This window comes from Amblyomma mixtum, chromosome 3 (genome assembly GCF_055824585.1).
Source record: "Amblyomma mixtum isolate Tamu chromosome 3, ASM5582458v1, whole genome shotgun sequence".
Classification (NCBI taxonomy): domain Eukaryota; kingdom Metazoa; phylum Arthropoda; class Arachnida; order Ixodida; family Ixodidae; genus Amblyomma; species Amblyomma mixtum.
The window spans coordinates 176,819,479-176,842,892 of NC_143014.1; the positions used below are offsets into that span (position 1 = coordinate 176,819,479).

General features: G+C 49.0%; 1 protein-coding gene across 1 annotated transcript in view; it reads right to left on the minus strand.

The window, feature by feature from the left end:
* Positions 1-1,409: 1,409 nt before the first annotated feature.
* LOC149352829 (uncharacterized) overlaps positions 1,410-23,414 on the minus strand; it is a 136,085-nt gene continuing 114,080 nt past the window's right edge. Inside the window, exon 2 of the mRNA XM_089577248.1 lies at positions 1,410-2,640. Coding sequence (XP_089433374.1) covers positions 1,653-2,543 — 891 coding nt within the window. The 5' untranslated portion in view covers positions 2,544-2,640 and the 3' untranslated portion in view covers positions 1,410-1,652. The remainder of the gene's footprint in view (positions 2,641-23,414) is intronic.

Sequence of the window (23,414 nt, forward strand, 5' to 3'; positions counted from 1 at the left end):
AGACGAGTTCAGATTCCTCTTCAGTGCAAGGAGCTCTGTGAAATTAGTTATCAGTGTTTACGGAGAACTTCGCGGGCTATTTTTGCAGTAAATGCTATCTGTGTTCTCCCAGTATCAAAAATTTATGCTCGGCACGTAGCACGTCCTCTCGCATTGTAGTCAATTGTGTAGCGCTTGCCAACCATGCTTGTGCTGCAACAATCCGTTGTTTTTTTTTTTGTTCTTTTTGCTTCCTTGGTAAAAAAAATCTCGCTTTTACGCAATGATGTGCCAGTCCAGCAGTAACAAGAAATCGCACTACCTCGTCTTTGGTTACAGCGGCTTTCACAAGCTCTGGGATAGTTAGGGAGCGTTTGCTGATCGAATAATGAAATCCAGCATTGAAAGATTAGAATCGTTGGATCGCGTCAAAAGTTTCGCCGAGGCAATACGGAGCAGGCAGCCCGAAACGGTGAAAAGACAGAGGGCCGGGCGTGTTTATACCCTGCCTTGTCCCGTGTTACCGAGCCGAAACCTTTGGCAAGAAAACGTTTTGAATTTATTAGCCCTGCTTCTTACAGTAATTGAAAATCATAACCCGACACATTTCTGTCCGCTTGGTTGTTTGCATGCGACTTTGTAACTCCTAATATTCATGACATGGTTATACTATGCTCTAGCTATGTCTAGATATGTAGCTAGACTTCGATAAAGGGCATGTAGAGTTTACAGCGCATATACTAAGAGACATTCCTTGTACCCGGCAGGAACAAAAGGCTGCGTGTGGCAGAAGTAGGCTAATTTTGTTGTACTGGAGAATGCTTAACTACAGGAGAAAAACCATTCCAGTATTCTTCAGAAATATTTATTTCTCGGCGAAATGCATGAATATATAAATAACATGAAGTAGCGGCAGAAATGTAAGCACTGTAAAAGACATGTCACCTGAAGATGTATATTGAAGCACTTGGGAATTGTACTGCAGGCTCAGACCACAGGGAAAAACAGATTGGACTCCAGTTTGTTTCATGGAAAGGATGTTATCTTAATCAGCTGCATTTTCACGCAGCGTCACTCGACAGTTGGCTTGTAAATGTTCATTCGGTAATCTTACATTCACGCTCGATTAATTAACGGTTTAACCCAGCTTCGATTAGGGGTAGGAGTAATGTTGACTTAAAGTTAGCACTCTCCTTGGCATCTTAATTTGTTTTTGTTGCAGCACGCAAGGATTTTTTGAGCTGCGAGAGCCAGGGCAAGCATGAGGCTACATTTACAGTTTTTAGTCGATTGCACAAACAAAAAAATAAAAAATCGCTCGCAGAGCGGTTCTTTACACAGCTGCAATGCCTGCTAAACTCGTTCACAGCCCCGCATAAGTAGGGTACACGGGTATACACATCGCCGTATAAAAATATATATTGCTGTACTCGTGAGTAAAGAAAAAAAAACTATTAGTGCATCTGCAAGATTGCCACAGTGTCCACGTCATCTTTATGAAGGCTCATGTAAAGGGGTTGCATTATTTTTGGCACCAAACGACAGTCCACGCATTTACATAACTCGCCCCATCTGTGTCCGCTCGGAGCGCAACGTTCCCTTCATTTTCGGACTGTCCAAACACACACTGTCCACACGGGGGCCTTTTGAAGAGCTGTGGGCGCAGGCGTTCCTCATAAGGTCTCGTAAGTCGCGAAGCCGCATTCGGAACCAGAGCACGACGAGTCTGAAAAGTCCACAGAGCTAGCGGGTGTCGAAATGGGCACAGAACTGGGACAGGACGACAAGTTCCACGGAGTTGAAGGTGAACCGAGGCACGCTACTGAAGGCGTAAGTTGCCTCACGGAAGACGGTGAAGATGTGACGGACAGAGGTGGCGTGTAATAACCGCGTGGCGTCGTGGGCCCACCAGCGGCCATCGAGGTCAGCGGTGCCGTGGGCGACGCGGTCGTAGACTCCTGAAGCCCGGCGGGTGGCGTGGACGTCCCCAGCGAATCCTGACTAACCTGCTGCGACTCCTTCTTCTCTGCTTTAGACTCGACCAGCTTGAGGGTCTCTGAGAGAGCCCAGATGTAGTTGTGCGCAAAGCGAAGCGTCTCGATTTTTGTCAGCTTGGTATCATCAGGGAAAGTAGGCAAAACACAACGCAGCCGATCAAGGGCACTGTTGAGATTATGCATGCGATTTCGCTCCCGGTCGTTGGCCTTAAGACGACGCGTCTTCTTCATCTTGGGCGGCGCGGGAGCCTTGAGTCCTGCCGCTGCGTTCGCAGCAGCTGTTCTGGATCGGGCCGATGGCTTCGGTGCCCGCTTGCGTCTGGAAGACGCCTGAGAGGCTGCAGTGGTGGAAGAGGAGTCGCCGGACTCAGCCTCGTCAAAATCATCCGCGTCCATGTAGGATGAGGGACACGGACTGAGCAGGTCTTGAGAAGAAGAGGTCGGCGAGCGGTCGTCCGGGAGGTCGTCATCTTCACTGAAACTGCCGGAGACACCGTTGCGGAAGGCCGCATCTTCTTGAGGAGACATCGGGGCCTCTGACTTCAGGGAAAGCATGGCGGGCGTCATTCGCGAGCCGGATCCGTCTCACCAATGCCGGGAGCTATCTTTTACGCCCGAGCGGAGCTGAATATGGCTCTTGCTTCAGGACGCCGGCAAGACAAGCCTGCAAAAGTAAAACAGAAGAGGAAATGGTTAATCGTCTGTTATTTAAAGGCGTATGTTTGTTTTATTTTGGGTCAGAAAAAAATATACACGTCACACACCGAGGTAGAGAATCGAAATAGTACCTGCTAAAATGATTTCAGATTTTTCGCCTTTTCCTTATTCAGTACCTTTCGGGTAACTGAATGCATATTCTGATGATAATCCTGCACAGTAATTCCAGGCACTGATCCCCTACTGTTTACGAAGAAACTCCGAGTTTATATAGTTCAAGACCTGAGCCATCGAACGCTAACAAAAAGCAGTCCTTACTACTGGTTTGAACTTCAGCGAACTGGTATACGCCGATGCTTTCACAGCACTTGTGGAAATACAAACTAAGAAGTGCAAGGCACTGAACAAACAAAAAGTTCTCATATTTAGATATTCACAACGTGAAAACCGATAAAAATGTTCTGGCGAGCATACTATAATCGTTTTATATCCGCTCTCAAATTTCTTCACTGCAACATTGCAACTAGAGACTACAAAAGTAAGAATTAAACTGCCAAAGTTATACAATGAACCTAGCGTGTCGTTCTTGAAGGAGTTCCTCTTTCAGAAGCACATACTGCACTGTGCATATCCGTGTACGCATAGAAAGAAGACTTCTATTCTTGAGCGCGGGGCTCCAAGCACTGCCCTTGTGAAATTCGATCTACTCTTGGGCGTGAACAGAACTACTCGGTGACGGAGCACTTGTACTGGACACAGCGTAGCGGATCTTGTCAAGAACTGTTATTCAGGCATCCAAGTCTTACAAAGCAACTGCACGGCAAAGGTACAGACTGCTGAGGCATTGAGCAGCTCAGGTGCCGGTTCTGCAGTATGCCTCCACTTTAATCTGCGGCCAAGCTTCCAAAAACGACAGCCACCGCTAACAAACCCTCTTCAAGGCTCACACATGGTACACGGGCGCTCGACGACGCGTGAATGAGTTGTAAGCCCGCTCACAATGATCGGTCTGGAACTGCACGTCTCAAGTTTCACAGCCTCATCTTTTCTTGGGCGGCGTCCGGATGTCGCACACAGGAGCCGACTTCTTTCCTCTAATCATGCTCACTGTTCTTTGAGGTTAGAACTTCCTTTTGTAAAGCGCCGCCAGTACTGACCAGTGTGCATCCGCCAAGTCTAACCTGCACACAGACGCGTCACCAAGCCTGACTCTGCCGGCAGCATGCGACTCCAACTGTGTCTTGAACGAACGAGTTATGGCGACAAAGAGACCAGCTCTATTGTGTTCCTGTGTGCGAGGGGCGGGGGAGTTGTGGAGGAGGGTATAGACTGGAGCACACAGTCAACCCTGTTTGGCTGCCAGTGCGAGTTCACTGGCCAGCTTTCTTCAGGTATATGCCGGCCGCTGGACTATACCGCGCCCACAATCCACCCAAGTAATTTATCTTCTGGCCAGTTGTCCTCACGTCAGCTCCACTTTGGCCCGAACAGTCTTGGCTCATCGGGCCGAAAGAAAGGCCGATCGAGAGCACAGAGAAGCCCCGGCTGGGGAAGGACTCCTTCCTTTCTCTGCCAGAAAGCTTTCTCCCTTCCTCACCTAGAAAGCATTATGCAGGCAGCGAACGCTTTGTGCGCCGCGGAGGTTGACTGCGGTCAGCGGAGGGAAGCACATGTAGGGCTGGGGAGCCCTGGCGACCTTTCTACTTCGCCGAGATCATTGATCACAGCACGGCGCCGTGTGCCGCTCGCTGTCCGCGGGAGACGGCTAGTGACGGTCGCCGTGGGGACCCTTTGATAACGATTGAGGGACAGGGTGCAGATATCGCGGTGCTCGGCCGAAAATGGAAGAATCTGTGGTCGCTCGCCACTTGAACAGCACAATGGCACCATGGAAGCAGACGCTTGTACTCGGGCGTCGCGAGCCGAAGCTCCGGTCGCTCTTGAGACCCGGCCTCTGTCTTGGGTGCTTCCGCTGCTATTGAGAAGGCTTCACGGTGCCCCATTGACGCCAACCTTGGCACAGCACTCCGTAGTGGGTGCAGTCCGTTTTGTGCGCCGCGCTGGACACCCGATCGCAACGCCGAGCGATAGTTCGCGCACTTCGCCCGCCCAGAGAGTGTCCGGTTTCGAAAGGAGTGCGCAGAAATAAAAGGTCGAAAGAGAGGACTCCGGAACGAAGGAACAGCTTGGTTGAACCTTTGAAATTCAAATTCTGATCTGCATACCCAATAGGATGTGACAGTGGTTCCTAGCATTTCTGATAAATAACGCGTCTCCGGTGGTACCGCTTCCTCTGTCATTTTATCTGCTCTTTCTGTTCAGTTTTTTTGGGCGGAACACTTACTCATGAATTAAAGAACTCAGGTCCGTACAGAAAGTAATTAAGCGTCACTGTTAATGTATTCTGCCGACTCAAACGGCGTTGCAAAGACGGTTCATACTGTCGTGCTATTGAACAGGAACGTTCCAGGCTCACGGCATCTTTCTTCGTGCCTGCAGTGAGTACAAAATGTTCGCTTCATAGCAGGCGCGAGAAAGAATCCATACAATAAAGGAAGCAGAACTCGAATTTGCCACACGTCGCATTTTTATTCCAAGGATTTTCTTTTCCTCCACCTCTCTTTTGTGAGCGCTAGATTACAGTCAGTGACGGCCAGCGACTGGCAGTCGTTGCTTCGCTTTTATACAGCGGGCGCAATTTTTACCCACGGTTGAAAAGATGCAAAAAAAGAAACTGAAAAAAAAAAGAGGTTCTCATGACACGCCTAACATTCTCTTTCGGGGCGAAACACATCCGTCCAAACCCACAACGCGCCACAGGCATAACGGTCAGTCACTCAGGAATTTCCCCAAATATACAACGCCCATCCCCAAAAAGAGGAGGCCAGCACCGGATAGCGAAGAGACACCACTGCGTTACGTGGGGAATAAGGAAAGGCAGAAGGGGGAAAAAAAAGGGGGGGGGGGGCGCAGAGGCGGTGAGCGTAAACTGTGCATTCCATGGGCGCCCCCTCCCTGGTGGATCGCTTTAAGTTGTTTCCCTCTGCGCAGAAAAGCAGCAGGAGCAGCCTCGCCCGACAACGCGCGAGCGACAAAATAAACGCGCCGCTGTAGTAGTATTTGCATTTCCAGGAGCCGCGGCGCCCCTTTCATTTCCAGAGCGAGCGGACTAAGTGCGGCGCGGGAGAAAAGAAGGGAACGACTCTCTCCCTCTCTCTCTCTCTGTCTCCCTTTTGAGCCGAAGGTGAGCTCCCGTGTTTCTTCCCTTCGGCCGCCTTTTTTATTTACGTCTCGGAAGAGGGTGGCTCCGCGTTGTTACCGGTCGCCGTTCTGCAGAGGGCGTCGGCCGCATTCTTAAGACGCGCCGGCTTCTTCACCGCTTGTTGCGAACTCGCGTCCGCAACTCATGGCGCGCGTCTCGAGCTTCTCTCGCGTCGCAGCAGGGCGAAGGCGCTACCCGCTCTCCCAGGTAGCGGTGGCAGCGCCGGAGCGAAATCATTCTTTACCGCCTTCTCGCGCTTTCCCCCCGCGCCGACCGCGACCCTTCCTTTCGGCGTGCGTTGTTATTCCGCATCTTTTTTCTTTCTTTTTTAAACCCTGAACGCCTTTGTCACGGCGGGGGATCGTGGCGAAATGGGGAGCGTGGATCCTTGTGGTGGTGGTTCTGTTCATCACGCGCGTCCCTTCGGACGTCGTCTTAGGCTATCAGGGCTTCCATTGTTTGTTTCTGCACATTTTTTTGTGCGCTCCGAATGTTTGTCCCAAGGCTCACTGTGCCGAAGTGCTGCTGTTAGCAATGCAGTTAGTTAAGATTTGGTTGAGCCGCCGCGGTGGCTGAGTGGTCATGGTGCTCGGCTGCTGACCCGAAAGACGCGGGTTCGATCCCGGCCGCGGCGGTTGAATTTCTTTGGAGGAGAAATTCTAGAGGCCCGTGTACTGTGCGATGTCAGTGCACGTTAAAGAACCCCAGGTGGTCGAAATTTCCGGAGCCCTCCACTACGGCGTCTCTCATAGCCTTAGTCGCTTTGGGACGTTAAGCCCCACAAAACCAAACCAAACCTAAGGTTTAGTTGATCATGACAGCGCTCAGAAGCGCGGCAAGCTTCCTCGACATGCTCGCCCGCGGTGAATTAAATGATTGACATCAAGCAAGCGCTGACCATCTTGCCCCAGCGCCTCATTTTCCCGCGTGAAAAACAACGCTCGTGAAAGCAGACGAGTGCGCAAGAGCAACCGCGGTTTGTGCCGTTAAATTCTGAAGCGACCAATTCAATACATTTTCGCTTGGAGAACCGCTTCGCCACCAAGGCCACTCTATGCCATCAGTCCTCGGCATGAGTAAGGAGGTACAGCTGCGCGGTTTCGGCGTACTTGTTTTCCGTCTTGCAAGAAAAATCGAGCCATTACGCGTCCTTGCCCTTCCGCCGCACTGCTCGTAACTATTCACGGTACGCGGATGAAGCGCCGGCAAGCTCGGCTTGGAGCATGGCTCAGTCTTCTGGGACACTCCGCCGTCGCCTGGACATGAATGGCGCTTGTGAGGCGACGTCTCGACGGGCATCGCGTGCTGAGCCAGCGGGACGCCGCCAGTCCGTCCCTCTCAAGTTCTAACCACCTGCGGCGCGCGCGTGTGCCTCCGCGATTGTACAACTCCACGAATGCAGTGCCCCTAGCGGGCGCCTCTATCCGCGCTGATGCTGGACAGATATGGCAAGTGTGTCGCTGATCATGAGTATTATTCGTACTCCTTGGGTTGTACTACTGAGGGATCGGCTGGCACACACGCGATAGACCTCACTCCCCTCCTTTCCTTTTTTTTAAACTTTCTGTGGTCATCTGTTTGCTGCAGACTTTGCCGCAGGCACTGCATGCAACGACTTATAGTGTCCCCTATATTTTCTTAGCTTCTTTCTCTCAGCGATCACCGAGCGCTTTGTGAGTTGGGTTAGGTTAGAGTTAAGAAAAAGGACTGGCAGCGAGTAGAAGGTGACCAACGAGAGCAGGCTGATCCGAGAGCAGTCGAGTGCACAGGTCATACGAGTGCTTTGCGAACGGGCTACTGCGCAAGTGCCCGCGTTTTGGATGCAGGCACGCGATATGTTCCTATCGCATGTTTGCGGAACTGATCTACGGTGGATGGTGCACTAACTGCTTTTCTAACCGCGTAGGTGCACAAGTAAAACTGCTCTGGCAGTTCCGCAGAATCATGAAGAAGGCGTGTAGAACTCGGTGGGAGAAAGTCGAAAACAGGTGACGGCAGCAATCCGCTCACCAAAAAGGCGAATGACATCTTTTACGGAGAAGAGCCACGATATACGTACAAAAAGTAAGCTAACAGCAGGGGAGCCGAACTGGAAAGAAGAATGGAGTCAAGCATCAGTGCGTCTATGTTGCGGTTGCGCCGACAACCATCATTCTACGGGGCCGTAGAATGATGCAGGTTCGCGGAAGACGTACGCACGCGCTAAAGAAAAAAAAAAAATGTAAGCGAGAAATCTATGCGCGCATCAATGGCCAGCGGAGATGCCCCGCACGAAACCATAACTCAGGACCTCTTTTCCGACGCCTTTATGGGGCCTTGTCAGCGCCGTCTTTAGATGGGGCGTTCTCCACCGCACGGCGCTTCGATCGCACCGCAGCGACGGAATAAATCGAAGCGCGCCTTCAGGTGCGTGCCACATAATAGGCCGAAGCCTTGCGCACAAACGACGGACGTGCATCACACGCGCCGGTTGCTCCGCCAGCTATTCTCACAAGCCAGCACTTCGTAGCAGCGCGCAAAACAATAAAGAGATGGATGGAAGAGTATTCTTGAGACGTGTTGCCATGCGGCATTGATAAATGATGACTTTCCGGAGGGCGCCCTCTCGCTCTCGTCTACGAGAAAAAAAAAATATAGAGAGAGCTCGATCGCCTTCCGAAATGGCCACTTTACTCCATTAAATAATGTCACTCCCGAGGTGTATATCTATAGCCCTGTTGAGGAAGAAAAGTACACATGCACCTATACAGGCTTGCGCGAGCAGCCATTATGCGTCGACACTTGGGTGTACGCGCAAGCGTATGCGCTGTAAAGAAAAAAATATATATACATGAGGCGAGCTAGAGGAGAAAACAGCGAACGGTGAATGAACGCTGAAAGCCAGTGAGTGCAGAAAAGAGCAAGTTACTGCTCTAGGGCACATACACGCGTTCCATTAATTTTCTCGCCCGGGAACGGCTGGTTCACTTATGTCTGTTTGCGGCATGTCTATAGCTTTGCAAAATCGTTTCTCCATCATTTTGTTCCCGCCTGAAGGTGAGCCCGTTATTAAAAACAGAACGTAAAGAGAAAAAAAATAACCAAAAATTGCTCATAAGCAAGCCTTGACGCTTACAAGCACGGCTTTGCCGAGTCGGCACTGGTTCGACATCGAGGATCCCTGCTCAAAAGCAAGAAAAAAAAAACGTCGAATAAAATAGAAAAAATAAGAGGGAGGAAACACGAAAGCTTTGCATCCCAAACAAATCGCGCTGGGCATGAAGCATCGAGGGGCTGGGGACGGGGGGCGACGGGATGCTGTATAGTGAACGGAAAGGGGTGGGGGCCATCGGGGGTTGGTGTACGGAGGGGTTCGCAAACTTTGGGCCGACCGGGAGATGCCTTGTGCTCCAGTGATGCGAACGTCCCGCGACCTTGGAAGAAGTGGGCTTCCGAAAGTGATCGTGGGGAAGGAAAGAAGAAAAAAACGTGCGCCGCGTTATCAATGAGCCTTCAGAGATAGGAAAAGGAAAGGCAATAAGCACTTGTTCTTACGTTTCAATTTTTTTCTCACTCTCCGCGAGTATCTGCGCGTCTTTTTTTTTTTTTCTGTGTACGCCAGCTTCCTTTCATCCCTGCTTCCTTTCATTTTTTACCATCGTATCAAAAAAGCAGCTCTATGAGCGAGCAAGTGGAATGGTAGCCGCATCCCATTTTTCAGAGCCACCATTCAGCAGTGGCTGCCTTGAAGAGAACGCACGTAAAGAGAGAGAGAGAAAGAAAGAAAGAAGCAAAAGGTTTTAAAAAAAGGCGAAGATGCGCTAGCAGAGCTTCTTTCTTGGTTTGCGTGGAAGGAAACAGGGAGAAACAACTCGTGGGATTATTGTGCGCAAACGCGAGCCCCGGAGAACGGCGTGCTCCTCAGACGCAAGTAGACCGTTCTAAAGAAGAGAGAGAGGGCTGCTGTAGAAAAGAGAGCGATTGAGGTGGGCGGTGGAGAGGCATGCAACGAAGGCACGGTTCAACAGGTTTGGAATCTTTGAAGCCTGGGCGCGTTTAATTCTGCCCGGTGTATTCAAGAAGCACTATGAAGTAATAAAAAGATAAAAGAAGCCAGAAGGGAGATGGGGTGCAGAAGGAAACACTTGGTTGCCGTCCCTTTCCTCCTCCTTTTTTTTTTTTGGGGGGAGGGGGGGGGAGGTTGCCAACCACCCTTGATACCAGGAATGATCATGATTCGTCTCCTGGTAAAAAGTAACAAAGAAAGCGGAGACAAATGGCACATATCAGAGAAATCAGTATCGAGTGCAGTGTGTATGCCTCAACCCTTTATGCGTTCACGCTGAGTGCTTTTACTTCTGGGGCATCTTTTTTATTATTATTAATACTGCAGCGATTCGCAGTGCATGCCGGTTCGCTGCATCGATGACGCAGCGAAGAAGTGTAAAGGGGTCCGCTGCATTCAAGCCCGCGTAAGCCTGCGGGAACACAAAGAAGGTTTGAGCCTCGCGGCGTCGTAAAGCATACGCAGGCCCGGTAGCGTTGCGGCCCATTGGCACAGGGCGTTGAAAACTTCAATGCGACGTCTATGGGAGTTTATGAGTGCAGGCCTTGTGGTGCAGGTGAGTAATAGCTCCCGCGACACAACCGCCGGTCGTTGTGCTGGCTGTAGCCAAAGGGTCGATAAACTTGGTTGCAGCTTGTGGCCCCTTTGCTTTTGTTTTTCGTTTCTCTTGCAAGCCGTATGAGCAACTAAGTACAAGGGCGCTACTTGAGCGGGTCGAACAGTGCGGCACTGCTCATGTGGCGGGTTGTGCTTTTACGACTTCTAAAAATGCATTTAAGCGTGAGTGACGTGCTGCCTTCATCAGTACGAGTATAATCGAATCATTCGTATTTTTTTACTCCATTTTCGGTAAGTTAAACGAGAAATAGTTGGGGTGTTTGTAGCTTGCTCGTGCACCAATGTATCAGCTAGAGTGAAAGCATACCAAGCAGGAATGAGATTCTTCGGCGCTTGGTTAACAAATGAAACACCGAAAACTGGAGGAAGTGCGCCGATTCTGCAAACATTCCAGCGAATAGTATGCGTGACCTGAGTGCTTCTGCTGGTATGGAGCACGAGTTTGCGAGGATATTTGCGAGGCGAAGCCGAAAGGCCGCAAAACGAGCGTTTGTTGAGCAGTCTCGGTTTACGTTCATCGCCTCGTTGCGTACGGCGCCCATTCCTGTCATATGAAACACCCTACCATGACACACACATGAATGTCGTGAAGCTACAAAACATCGTCAGGAACTCACCAAATATTGGCACAAATCTTAATTAATGAACAGCCTTGGCTGTTAGTTAAAATGGCTGTTAGTTAAAGTTAAAATGGACATGGGTAGAACACGGGATGCGCAGACCTGATGACTGACCGTCTCATTTGGTGGAGTGACAGAGCAGTCGGGGGCAGTAGACTGTCAGAGAGAGAGTGACGTGCTTAGGAATGTTAGTAGCATATAGCGCGCCACAAGCGGCGCAAAAAGGTAGTAACTGGGTGGCGTTGGGAGAAGCTCCTTTGACCTGGTGTGAACACAACTCGTCTAATGATCATGATGATTAAGGCATGTGCAAACACTTTTCGATATATACGGGCTCCTTACTGATGTCGGATCGCGCTACTAACAGCAGTCTCACTTTAAAAGCTTAAAGGCCACAGAAGGCCCACATATATGTTTTTTTATAAACACATAGTTACCTTTAGGGACATGCGCTTTCGTTATATTTGCTTTGAAGACGTTTAAGAGCGTTCGTATACGATCGAGCAAAACGTCCAAGAATCTACAGTGACGTGAATAAAGCTGGATTTCCTTACAAAGTTAAAACTAAATAAATAAATAAATAAATAAATAAATAAATAAATAAATAAATAAATAAATAAACCTCTCCTAGATGCCTGGAATTCGAAAATAATGGGGCTGTCGTAAGTGCATAGTTATTCCCCTCACCACCGAGGTTCTATACGCCTGTGCTACGAGAATTTCAATTTCTGACTCGATGATCGACAACGCTGGTTGAAATTGCTTGCTCATAAAGATGAATCAGCCAACGCTCTGAGGGCACATTAGTTCAATGAGTTCAGTAGTGTACTATATGTAATGTAATTACGATAGTATGGGAACCCGGTGAGCACGAGCCAGTTTGACTCCCGGCTGCAAATTTTTGTGAGCTGAATAAAGCCTCAGGTGGTGGAAATTATTCCCGTGTCCTCCATCGCGCAGCGCCTTTTAGCCAAGGTGTACCTTGAGCACGTAATCATCTAATAATTTTTTTTTTTCAGAGAACCTGGAAATGCTCTCAGAGATTAGGTTAAAGCACGATTATACCTTTCACTTTAGGGCACGTTCTCAGCGTGACTAAATGAAAACGGCGTATAAATAGCCGTTGTTTCGCCGCGAATATAAATTCATCAAGCCAGTCGAAGATGAAAATAGCACAGCCCTTCCTTGAAGATATCCAGTTTTCGATTTAAGTTTCTCTTGCTGCGTTCGAGTCTAAACAAAACTTGTCTTGTTACGTTCTTGATTCGATGATTTCACACTTTAACGCGCAAGTGGGTGGAGCTTGTCTGCGTCCATAATCATCATGCTACTTTTCGTTTTCGACGCAAGCTGCTTCATGTCTGCAAATGCCTGCAGTTTTGCAACACGCTGCATGGTAAGCACATATAGTGACGGATATCGTATATACGACGCAGGCATGAATGCGTTCGGTCTAAAATTTTCGGCTGCTCATCCTTCAAGAGGTGTAACGAATTCAGCGCTGAAACTCTCCAAAAGTTAATGCGTAGATCTTCACTGTCACGCCGCATCATAGCCACTGGTAGCACGCTGCTTGCTTGAGACGCCAGCGAGGAATGCCTCACTGAACGGATCTAGCGCCACCTGTCGTTGGCGGTGCCCAGTACAGACTTCACTCGTTATGCTTCTAGGCGCGCAGATGATGGCGTTTAACCATTGCAGATGTGTACAGTTTTAACAAACCTGTACCGTACGTGATCGCACCCGGTAAATACTGAGTGCTTCTATAGAAAAAAAAATGACGCGCGCTAACACATTTGACACCAGTAGCTGGCTCAGCGTCGAAGATGTTTTCTTGACGGCGCGCGGAGAGACAAGTGGATCATGAAAAAACAAGAAGGGGGAAGCCACAGACAAAACGAATCGCCACCAGGTCATTGTAGTGCTTCCACCCATGAGAAATCGGTGGGTATAAGGCAGCGCTGGGGATCGAACACCACACTTCCCGCAGATGAGGCGGATGTATGCAATTCCTGTATGCCTTTCGAAATGAACAGGAATAAGTTACACAAATGAGATAGTCAGACTGGACGCCACTGACGCACACTTACCTGCTAAGTTTGCGCCAGTTTTATAGCGTTTTATGAGTGCCTCATTTGCGCAACCCTCTTTGTTCAAGTCGATATGCATCAAATGGTCCAACAGCCTACCGTGCTGAACTCTTTTGTACCTATGTCAGTCCATCCTTCTTTGACAACTTGTTGGCAGCGCTAAGATGGTCTGCGTGATGTCCTAGCTACGACTATGGCAACTGTATCATCTTCTCTCCTTGATTAGAGAAAGTGGGGAGCAGAAGTGTCTGCTTGCATGTAAAGCTTCCTTTGCACCAACGCGCTTTTGAGTGATCTGCGATCACAAAGGGGTAGTCATGCACTGGCGAAAGCTGAGGACTTGCCTGGCCTTGATTTGTGGGAGATTCGGGACTGAATGGGTGAAAACGATAAGGAAACAGAAGGTTATCGCCGCGACCTAGGACGGCAGCTTTGAGGATGAGGAGATCGTAAAGTGTTGGGAGGAGATAAAGATGAGATGAGAACAGAAAAGGAGGTAGTGCAAAGGAAATGAAGCTAGAAATGAAACAACTGGATGTTCGACTAATGAAAGCGCAGACGTAAATTGCAAATGCGAGCATAATCACTGCTGCGGGCAGTAAGGCACCCAGGCAGCACAAAATGGAAGGTGTTTTTTCCATCTAAAATAGGCGTAATGCATGACGTAGGCGGCTGAACTCGGGGAAAAAAGGGAAAGATCTGACCCCAGAGCAACAGGCCGAAATGGCAAAACAGGCTGTGGCTGAGTTGTAAAGTCGTAACACAGCGAAAGAGGCCACAGGGAAGGTGCCCACCCGGGGCAGAGGAGAAGGGTAACAGCTGACCTATGCACACTGATACCAAAAAAAGACCAGAAAGGCAGTCGTTGTGTTGGTCAGTCGCGACGTGATACGGATGCGAATGAGTTTTCGTCTGCAAACGCTGTGATTCCATGATGTCGGGCATAATGGCATGTCATTTCTGAACCGCACAAACGCGAAAAGCGTGAACATAGCGAGAGCAAGTCAACGCGGACCAGGGCACTTTATTGTGGAGGAATGCGACCAAGAGGAAACGGTTGAGAAAAGGAACCAGCATAATGTGCAAGTGAGTCGTCAGAATCTCAGTCGGTCAATTCGAGAGTGCCGACGCGCTGTTGCGTGGACAAAGAGAAGGTGAACCCATAGAAAGCTACCCCCCCCCCCCCCCCCCCTATATGTTAAAAACTAGAAAATCTGTTTTTGTCCACGGGTATCACACGGAACAGGACACAGACTAAGTGGGAAGAGATCAAGCGCCAGGCTGTAGATCCGCTGGTACTGAAAGCATATTGTGAGGGCAAAGACGGGAAAGCCATAGAACCACATGAGAATTAAGTCTCACCGCGCAGCGCCTCGAATGGTTTGACCGTTAAGCCGCACAAACAGAAATGGAAAAATGTGTTTTCCAAGAAAGAGGCACGATGTTCTTGAAAGGGCTTCTGCCTGCGAGAAGAGCCAGACAGCGCCGACCTGACGCAATGGCAATAAGAAGGGCAAATCGGCCCGAGAGCTAAGGAAATGCAAGGTCGCGAGACATTCCGCTTACGCTTACGCGGGCAGCAAAGAGGCAGCGGCGGACGCCCCTCAGTTGCGGCCCTCCAGCCAATGGTGTCCACCGGTTCTCATGACATCGTAGTTAATCCTTTAGCATAAAATCGCAGGTCACTGGCAACTAGTGACGAGTACATACGCCCAATGGGAATAACGGTGACGTCATGAAAATCGGTCGGCGTCATTGGCTGGAGGGCCTGGTTTGAGGGGCATTTGCTTCTGCACCCTTGCTTGTAAGTTGTTTCCTACTCGTATAGGCATATTTGCCGGTGACACTGCCCAAATGCACGTCTTGCACTATCTGAGCTACCTACTGGGCAACGTTCGACTCCCCACGTGACCCGGCTAGCATCGGTTCCAAGAAGTCGTCCAAAGCTGCTAGCATGGTTCCGCCAGCCATGGGGCCCGCGTGCTCCGGCTGTCGTTGATTTCATTATAGCTCGATCACAAGAGGAGGCAGATCTAATACATGTTCGAGTCTCTCGTCGTTTCAATTTGTGACACTTAGAGTGCGACCAAAAGTTCTTGTAGGCCGCCGTTGGCAATGATAGCGCATCTTGTAAAGAAGACATGTCTTTAATGGGAAAGAATCGACGGTGAGTTGTGACCCTTCACATATCGTGGCGTAGTTGACCCGTATATAACTGCATGTGTCCCGTGTTCCTCTCAACGGACAGCAAATGAGGTCAAATAAGCATCCGTGAGAAGACGGAACGTGGTCATAGACGCACCATATAGATTCTGCCAATTCAACTCAGGGCCGGGTATTAAATAAAGTTTGCCCAAGCTTCTTTGCGGAGCATAAAGTTGATGCAACTTTATGCTTCGCCAACCGCCTGCTTTTTCCCCTGTGTGTCTCAAATGTCTTCGTACACTTGTAGTGTGTCTCGCCTCAAATCATTTACGGCACTTACAGTGGAAAACCTTGGAGCAACTAGTAAACGAAGCATGAGTGCGCACTAACGTGACGGACCTCACAGCGGAGCGCAGCGTGAGGTGCCGGCTGTCACGACGGCGTGTCACGTGCCTGACTAGGCAAACGTGAAATAAAGCAGCAGTGCTTCGTGAAACTGACCTGTTGAGTGCTCTGGTAATGAGCCAGCCGATATTCCAGAGCCACGCCGCCACCACCACGAACGTAGTCTCCCCTTCGCGACGGCACGCACCACCGGCCGGCAGGAGTGGAGGATTCCGCCAAAATGTCCGCCCAAAGCACAGTCCTTGCAGGAATGTCGCTAGCGACCAACGCGAGCCGCAGTTCTGGAGAATTGTGACCACCGAAGCCCGTGTGTAGTGTTCGGCACTCCTCAAATCAAGACGGTCACTCGCAGCTCCGACCACGATGCGCAACGTGTTGCCGCTAGCACTGATCTGTCGGAGTCGTCGAAACCAGGCGCGCTGTTTCGCGATTGACTCGCTATCCTGCTTCGACTCTGGCTTTTATAAAGCCACCCCGGCCGGCGGCTCCACCTTCTTTTTCACTAGCCCCCTCCTTCACTTCTTTTCTCTCGGCCCGCGCTACGACTCAACCCTCCTCTCCCTTTTTCGTGCTTCTGGGCCCTCCGTCGCATGTACCCCCTCCGGCGGCCGGCTCGAGTCGGGAGCCGAGGCTCGTGCCACGAGGCTGTTTGCGAGCGTCCCTCCTCACCATTCTCCTTTTGCTCTCTTTAGCTTCCGTTTTTATCTTCTTTCGTCGCTCTAGTTTTTTCTCTTGCTTTGCTCTTAGGGACTCCGAAGCAGGGGGATCATCCCCTTCCCGAGGAGCACGATGGAGGGAAGGGGGGGTGGGGGGGGGGGGGCGACTTTTACAATGCCCCCTTGCCGGTGAACTCAAAAGGGGGGTTCGAGCGGCGGGGTTTCCTGATTGGACACCCCGCAGGGACTTGTTGGCCAATGGGGAACTCTGAAAAGAGATCGGCTCAGGGGGTGGTAAAGGGGGTTTGGGAGGGGGAACTTTTGGCGGGAGACTGAAGGGACTTGGCCGAGGCGGTTAGGGGGACGACGGCTGGTGCGCCTGTTTGTTTCGGCGCGCACCGCCGTTTAGTCGTGTGGTCCGACTTCTGCGCTTACGCATACGCGTTAACCCCTCCCCATACGCGAGTTTATTCCGGACGTTTAGAGGGCCGTAAGTCTGTAGAAGACGTGTGACCTACAAAACTAAAGAGCCCACTGCGTACGTGTCCTGAGGCGACGCATTGGGAAGTTGTGGAGGGATAGAGAGAGAATAGATTTTGTTGAACTTTTAGTCCCCTGTCCGTGGCTTTTCAGTAGTGGAGTTCTTTTGGCGCTTCAGGCGTTCTGAAGCTCTTGGAGAGTGGGGAGAACTGACCTCGTCGTTGCCTAGACCTTTGGAACGTCGAACGAGCTTCAGAGCGCCAGGCAACCCAGAGCCACCTTCTCAAATGCGCGAATACCCTGCTTACTTTTGATGAAGACTCCAGGTGTGAGATTAGCAGAGATTTGCAGTATGCAGTAATTATGCAGTGCTGCAATGAAAGATGGGCTGCAGAGCGTATCCCAGATATGCAGCTCTTTCCCGAGTTTTGCTTTAAAGATCATCTATCTGTCCTTGTGCATTACACGTTATTTAGCCGCTCAAATATCCTGCTCTTGTGCTGCTGGTCATCACTAGGAAATTACTTGCGCTAAAGAGGTTGTGCAGATCGCTGAATTCAGTGTGTGCAGATTGTTTACCGTACGAGGCAGATTCGTTTCTTTTAGTTACTGCGTTGTTTTTCTTTTCCTTCGTTACAACTCTGCTGGCTACTGAGTGACGTAAAACTGAAGCAGGGGCGGATTTATGGGTCACTTTTGGAGGGGGCATTCCTCAGATTTTTTTCGCCGAGAAAACGGGGGTCAGGGTGGTTTTCCTGTGCAAAATTTCTCGCCTGTGTGGGGATCGCCTCCTCCGCCCTCCCTCACCATCCTTAAATCTGCCCCTTTCTCAGCTGAGCGCCCCAAGAGACTTTGTGTATCGTGAGATGTGGACCTTCACACCTGCCGTTTCCATTTAGTTCTACTGCACATCACAAAATAATATTTAAAAACCATTGAGCTTTTTCTAGTGCTCTCTTAAACAGAAATGAAGAAGCAATGATTAAATGACATTTAAATGGGTGAAAATGCAGAGAAGAGCTGGACTTTAAACAGCCAATTCCGGGCGTGTCCTCCTACCCAAACGTAATACTGCAAGTATTTTGGTAATCGCGTTGTACGGTCACGGCCTAGAAGGCGACTGATCGATATCGATAACACGATGGTCTCATTGCAAATTACAGCTAATAATGAGCCAATGGAATGGGGATTGTGCCAATGCTGCGGCACTGGAATAAAGACTGTGTAATTGATCAAATGTCTTCTTAAAAAAAGAAGAAAAAACTGGCCTTCTGACGACGTTAATTTAGCAAGTATGCCCTCCGTGACCTCGTAACAACTAGACTTTATTTTTTGCATCCAATGCGTAGAAATGGTTCTCTATGTTCCCCACCAAGATAAAGATTTGTTCGTTTTATGCTCGAAAATAAACTGCGCTGTGACTGTTAGGGAAACCTCGAATAGAAAAGAAAAGCAAACGGCTTCTCTTGTAATCATCTGAACTATGTACGATTACAACTTTTTTTTTTAAGTCGGTGAAGTTTAGTGCAATACCTAGCGGCGTCAACATGCTTCCAGTTTCACAAATGCTCCACCATATATTAAGTGCTAATAAAGAAGCAGTAAATTCTCAGAAGATGAGGATTACAGAGCGGTATTAAAAGCAATAACATACTGTTACAGGCAACTATCGTGTGTTAAGTGTGGATTTTTTCATGGTGAAACGTTAAACGTTCGTTGGAAACCTGTATTCTGTCAGGCGCCGTAGCAGTGAAATCTGCACTGTCTATTCCTAGAAAAGCATGGTTATTTTGAAGGAGGATTTTATCCAAGCCAGAAACCAGAACTTTATTCAAACAAGGAACTGCAAATGACAGCTTTGCCATCTTCAAAATTGTCACAGCGGCGCAATGGCCCTGCGACGTGAGAAGGTTTGGAACGCATGGCAAAATCCTCCTACTGCGCATTCTGAGAGCCCGTCGCCGACTAAAGCCGTCTGCCCGTGGAATTTACGCGACCTCGCGCGAGATGTCGCCTCTATCGCCTGCCGCTACCAGCTGCTGCCGGCTCCTCCGCCGCCGACCGCTCTCGCTAAGTGCTATGGAGTTCTGTTGACTGTGGTGCCATCTCGCGGAGCGCGGAGCAGTGAAGACGCATTCGGCGGCCATCCCTCTTCCTGGAAATGTGGCATCTGACTGTAGCTTTCTATTTATTTTTTTACAACTTGCCGCGTGCACTCTTTTGAACCAATCCCCGTATGTCGAGATATATTTGTGTATGTTTATGTTGAAGTTCAGGATCGTGTCCCCATTTGCAGCGCACAAAACATATATTCACCCGTCTCCTGCCTGGCCAAAGCGAAGAGATAAAGGCACCTCGCTGCTATATTCATCAAGTCTGGATGAATTTTTCTCTTGTTTGGCCTGCACCAAACTGTGGGCAATTCCCGACTGTGGCTTTGTGCCATCGCTTCAGCGGCAACAACAACAACAACAACTTTTAATTCACACTGCAAAAATTTGCATTACTCTTTCTCCTGGAACCTAGCTCTCTGCAACCCACTTCGGCTGCTTTGCGTCCATTTCTTGGATTCAATGATTTCCTTCTTGTCGCTGCTGCGTCTGGGCTCCTTGCATATACGCTAAAAACCGTACAGTGCACGTCTGTGCTCACAATTATCTTCAGAGAATCCTACGTGCTTTTCACAATCATCATCCCGCTTCCATCCCCGTTCTCTCCCACTTTGTTGAAGAGGCTTTAGCGCGCGCATGGCTGGCGCTCCAAGGAAGCTATAGCTCCCGTCGTTACTACAGCGTGGAAGCGGAAAAATCGGTCTTGTACCAGACTATGGGCGCAGGATGCGGAATTGGAATGAGAGCTGTAGTGAGCCGGCTAAGAGGGCACGGCTGAGCCAGCATAAAAGGGTTTAACCGCTTCTGCGTGCATCAAACCCTTTGGCGCCAGATCATTGATTGGGGATGGGAGTGAGCAGTGATTCGAGAGATCCGCCCCAATCTCTTTTTCAAAGACTCTTCGAAAGGCTGCACAGCGCCGCGCATCGGGTGTGCAGCTAGGTCGTCCATGCGAATGGAAATATAAAAGACGTCAGGTAAGAGAAAAGGGGTGTCACAGGCAATGCCGTCGAAACAGCGTGGTTCCACTACTCGCCCGAAATCCTTGTCAATGCGAGGTAACGTTCCCTTCTCTTTACTTTTAATAGCTGATGTTCCAGATTTTAAACCGTTTCAGATCGTTATTAGCTTTCAGCAGATGTATACACTTTTCGGCAATCACGGCCAGGCGCTCAGCACACTGACGAAAACAAGACAACAAAATTTCACGAGAGCAAATCCAGTTCGAGGCCACTCAGGTACGATGTATAACTTTTAAGCAGTTAAATCCACTGACAAAACCCGGAACGCTGCGTGATTCGCTAAGCTGTTCGAACATGAGCTCCACAAATGATACGGCGGCGTCCTATTAACAACGGTTGATTGCGATACCTATCACCCGGCTTACAAGGTACGGGCCAACCTCAGATGTGTGTTGTGCTTATAAAAATATTTGGAAAATTCTGCACGAGAACTTCTGCTACAAATGATACGAAGTCGTTAGATGCTGACGTTTGTTTTAAACCTTGCAGCTGACAGGATTAATGTAGTCGACTGTGGACACTTTAAAAAGCGTAGTATTGCACAAATACCTTTTTTTAATATTTGCTTTCACATACGCTTATCCGTTCGTGCACTATTTTGGCTACATATTTCAAGTGACAATCATCTCTCTGCACTCTCAAAGCAAGCCGACAGCGGCTTAACCATGGTTATTTGAAAATGTCTCATTAAAAACCTCTATAAACCAACTCACTTCTGTATTGCTTCAGGCTCAGAGGTCATTTAATCCCTCCAGATAGTTTGAATGGAGCAATACATGTACAGCGCTGTGCATGTACTCCACACGTACACTAATTTATCTTATTTAGCGGTACAGGCTTTGTCAAAAGTATACAGCCCAAGCTGTCTGCTTCTGAACCCTTCAGCGCGGCTCGGCTCGTCTTGCATACTCCGGGACAATCTCACGAAGGCGGGAGGAACTTAAGCCCTCGACCCTCCCGAGCTTAGGATTATCAGATATGCTTAAGAGGCACGCTGCAGGGCTTGAAAGCAAACCTTATGGGCTGTATATTTTTGACAAAGGCGCGCGAGAGCAATGTACGTTATCCTCAAAAATACTCTGCTGATCAGCGTCCCTATTGCTAGCGAAAGGATTAGGCTCAAAAAGAAAAAAAAAAGCCAAATTATACCGTCTGCTGGTATACTTCTTTAAATGTTCTAAACAATTCATTACAGACTTACAGCAGACGTGAAAGCACTTCTGTATTAGAGCAAGAGCTGCACGAGAACGCATGATTTCTGGGCAATGTAAAAGGCTGAAAGAACAACAGGAAAAATACAATACTTCTAGGGACGAAGAGGCTAAATCTAAATCTGGGGAACTCCTTTTCAGGTTGTGAAAATGGGCGTCATACAACGCGTATAAAGAACTCCGCTGTGCAGAAGAGAATCGTTCATGGCTTTTTCACGAGCGCATCGGAGCGATTTCGAGGGCCGATGGGGTTGTGAGGAGCTCACTGAATGGGATGAGTGCCGGCCCGGGAAGGAAGGCCCGAGTGCTCGATAGCTGAACCCCCGGTTCCCCTCGTCGAGCTTGCCCGGCTGCTGCTCGCAAAACGAACAAAAGAATCAGGCGGAGACTATTTTTGCTTTGCCGTTTCGTCGAAGCGTTCGCTTGCTTATGCTATCAGCGTATAGAAAGTATCCGATAAGTCCACAGCGGAATTCAGTCACGAAAACAGCAAGTTTTGATTTTTTAGTACGCCGCTATTCAATTTATATGTGAGAAAGAAGGATTTGAAACCAGAAGGAGGGAGACAACGAGAAGGAGAGAAGTGAAAAAGCTTGCAATGGTCAAATTTTAGCACAACTATGCACTTCCCTGCGCAGCAACCACGCTGCTTCAAGGGGCCGACTCATTTCTTGGAAAAAAAAATAAGACCACTTGTTGTGGACCTTGTCCTTCTATTTTATACCTGAACACGTGAAAGTTTAGAAAATGCTCATTCGCTTTAAATCGTTCGAGCTTATGAATATAGCTGAATTCTAAACTCACGTCCACTTTTTGCCCAATTTATTCGCATTATGTCCTGTTTTTCTTCTAAAAAAGAAAAACGAGAATAATTAAGCCCATAGTTATCACTTTAACAATTCCCGAATTCAAGCTCCAGTAGACTGCGCGAAGGTTCGTATTCGCTGCTGTTCTGGCCTTTCACGGCTATGAAAACCCGAATGTGTCTTCAGGAACCATGATTTAAAAACAACATAAGCAAGCGATTACGTTAGCAAAATGAGGGGAAAAAATGAATGACAGCGCGCATGGCAGTAAGTGGAAATCACTTTCAAAAATTTGACAAAAGGACAGTTATCGAGACGTGCCTCTCACCAGCGTTTCGTCAGTCGTATTCCGTTCTCCGAGTCCTCTAGAATAGGAAAGCAGTGCATTGCCTCCAAGGCGCCGAAATATTTGCGAACACAGTATTTTGGCCGATCGGGTTACTACAGCGGCAGTAGACGTTATGTCATGGGGGAGTTCTGAAGCGAGTCCGTGGTCCGGCAGCAACGTTCCCCCACGCAACGGCTTTGAGTACGGCTCGCCGTTACTGCTTGCCCTTTCAGCACAGAGCGGACTTTGGCCGCAGGTGCGCAGCACGCGCCTGTGATCGTTTCGCCACGATACGAACAAGGCGCTGGAAAAGGCGCCGTCCGGCAGCTGCCTAACGTTCAAACGTGCTGCTGCAGCCCAGTCGAGTTACGTACACATCGGGCTGAACGCGATTTCTAATGGGATACTTCCTTTCCGAAATGTAATATGCTACTGGCAAGAGTTGGGCTGAAAAAAGAAACTACCTTTGATTCGCATCAGAATTAAAGGTATCCGCAATAATATGTTCGCAATTTTTAACACCCTTTTAGCCTTTGTTACTAAAGGCAAGATTGCACTTCCGCATGTTGTCCAATAGTACACAGTTGAAAGGAAGGTTCCCAAGCACAAGTTGACAATACTATACTGGGTGTTAACCTTAGCAGTCCTGTACACGCTGTTCTGAAGCGTCTCAGAGTTCCGCAGCCGTGAAGATTAAATAATGTTTTCGCAGCCAGAGCGCATGCGGAGGGTATGCTTCTTTAGAATGTTTTCGAAAATGCGCTGAATGTAGACTGGAATGAAAGCGGAGGACAGTTTTTCAAAACTTAAAAAAAAAGCAACTTGGCGAGTTGGTAAACGTGTTCTTAGAGTAGCTTAGCTCAATTTGCTTCAAGAGGCGCTCAAAAACAGAATAGAAAAAGAGGACTCTGACGATTTTCTTTATTCGGACTTCCAGTGGAAATTTTAACATTTTGCCAAAGATCAGATCACAGAAGTTTTT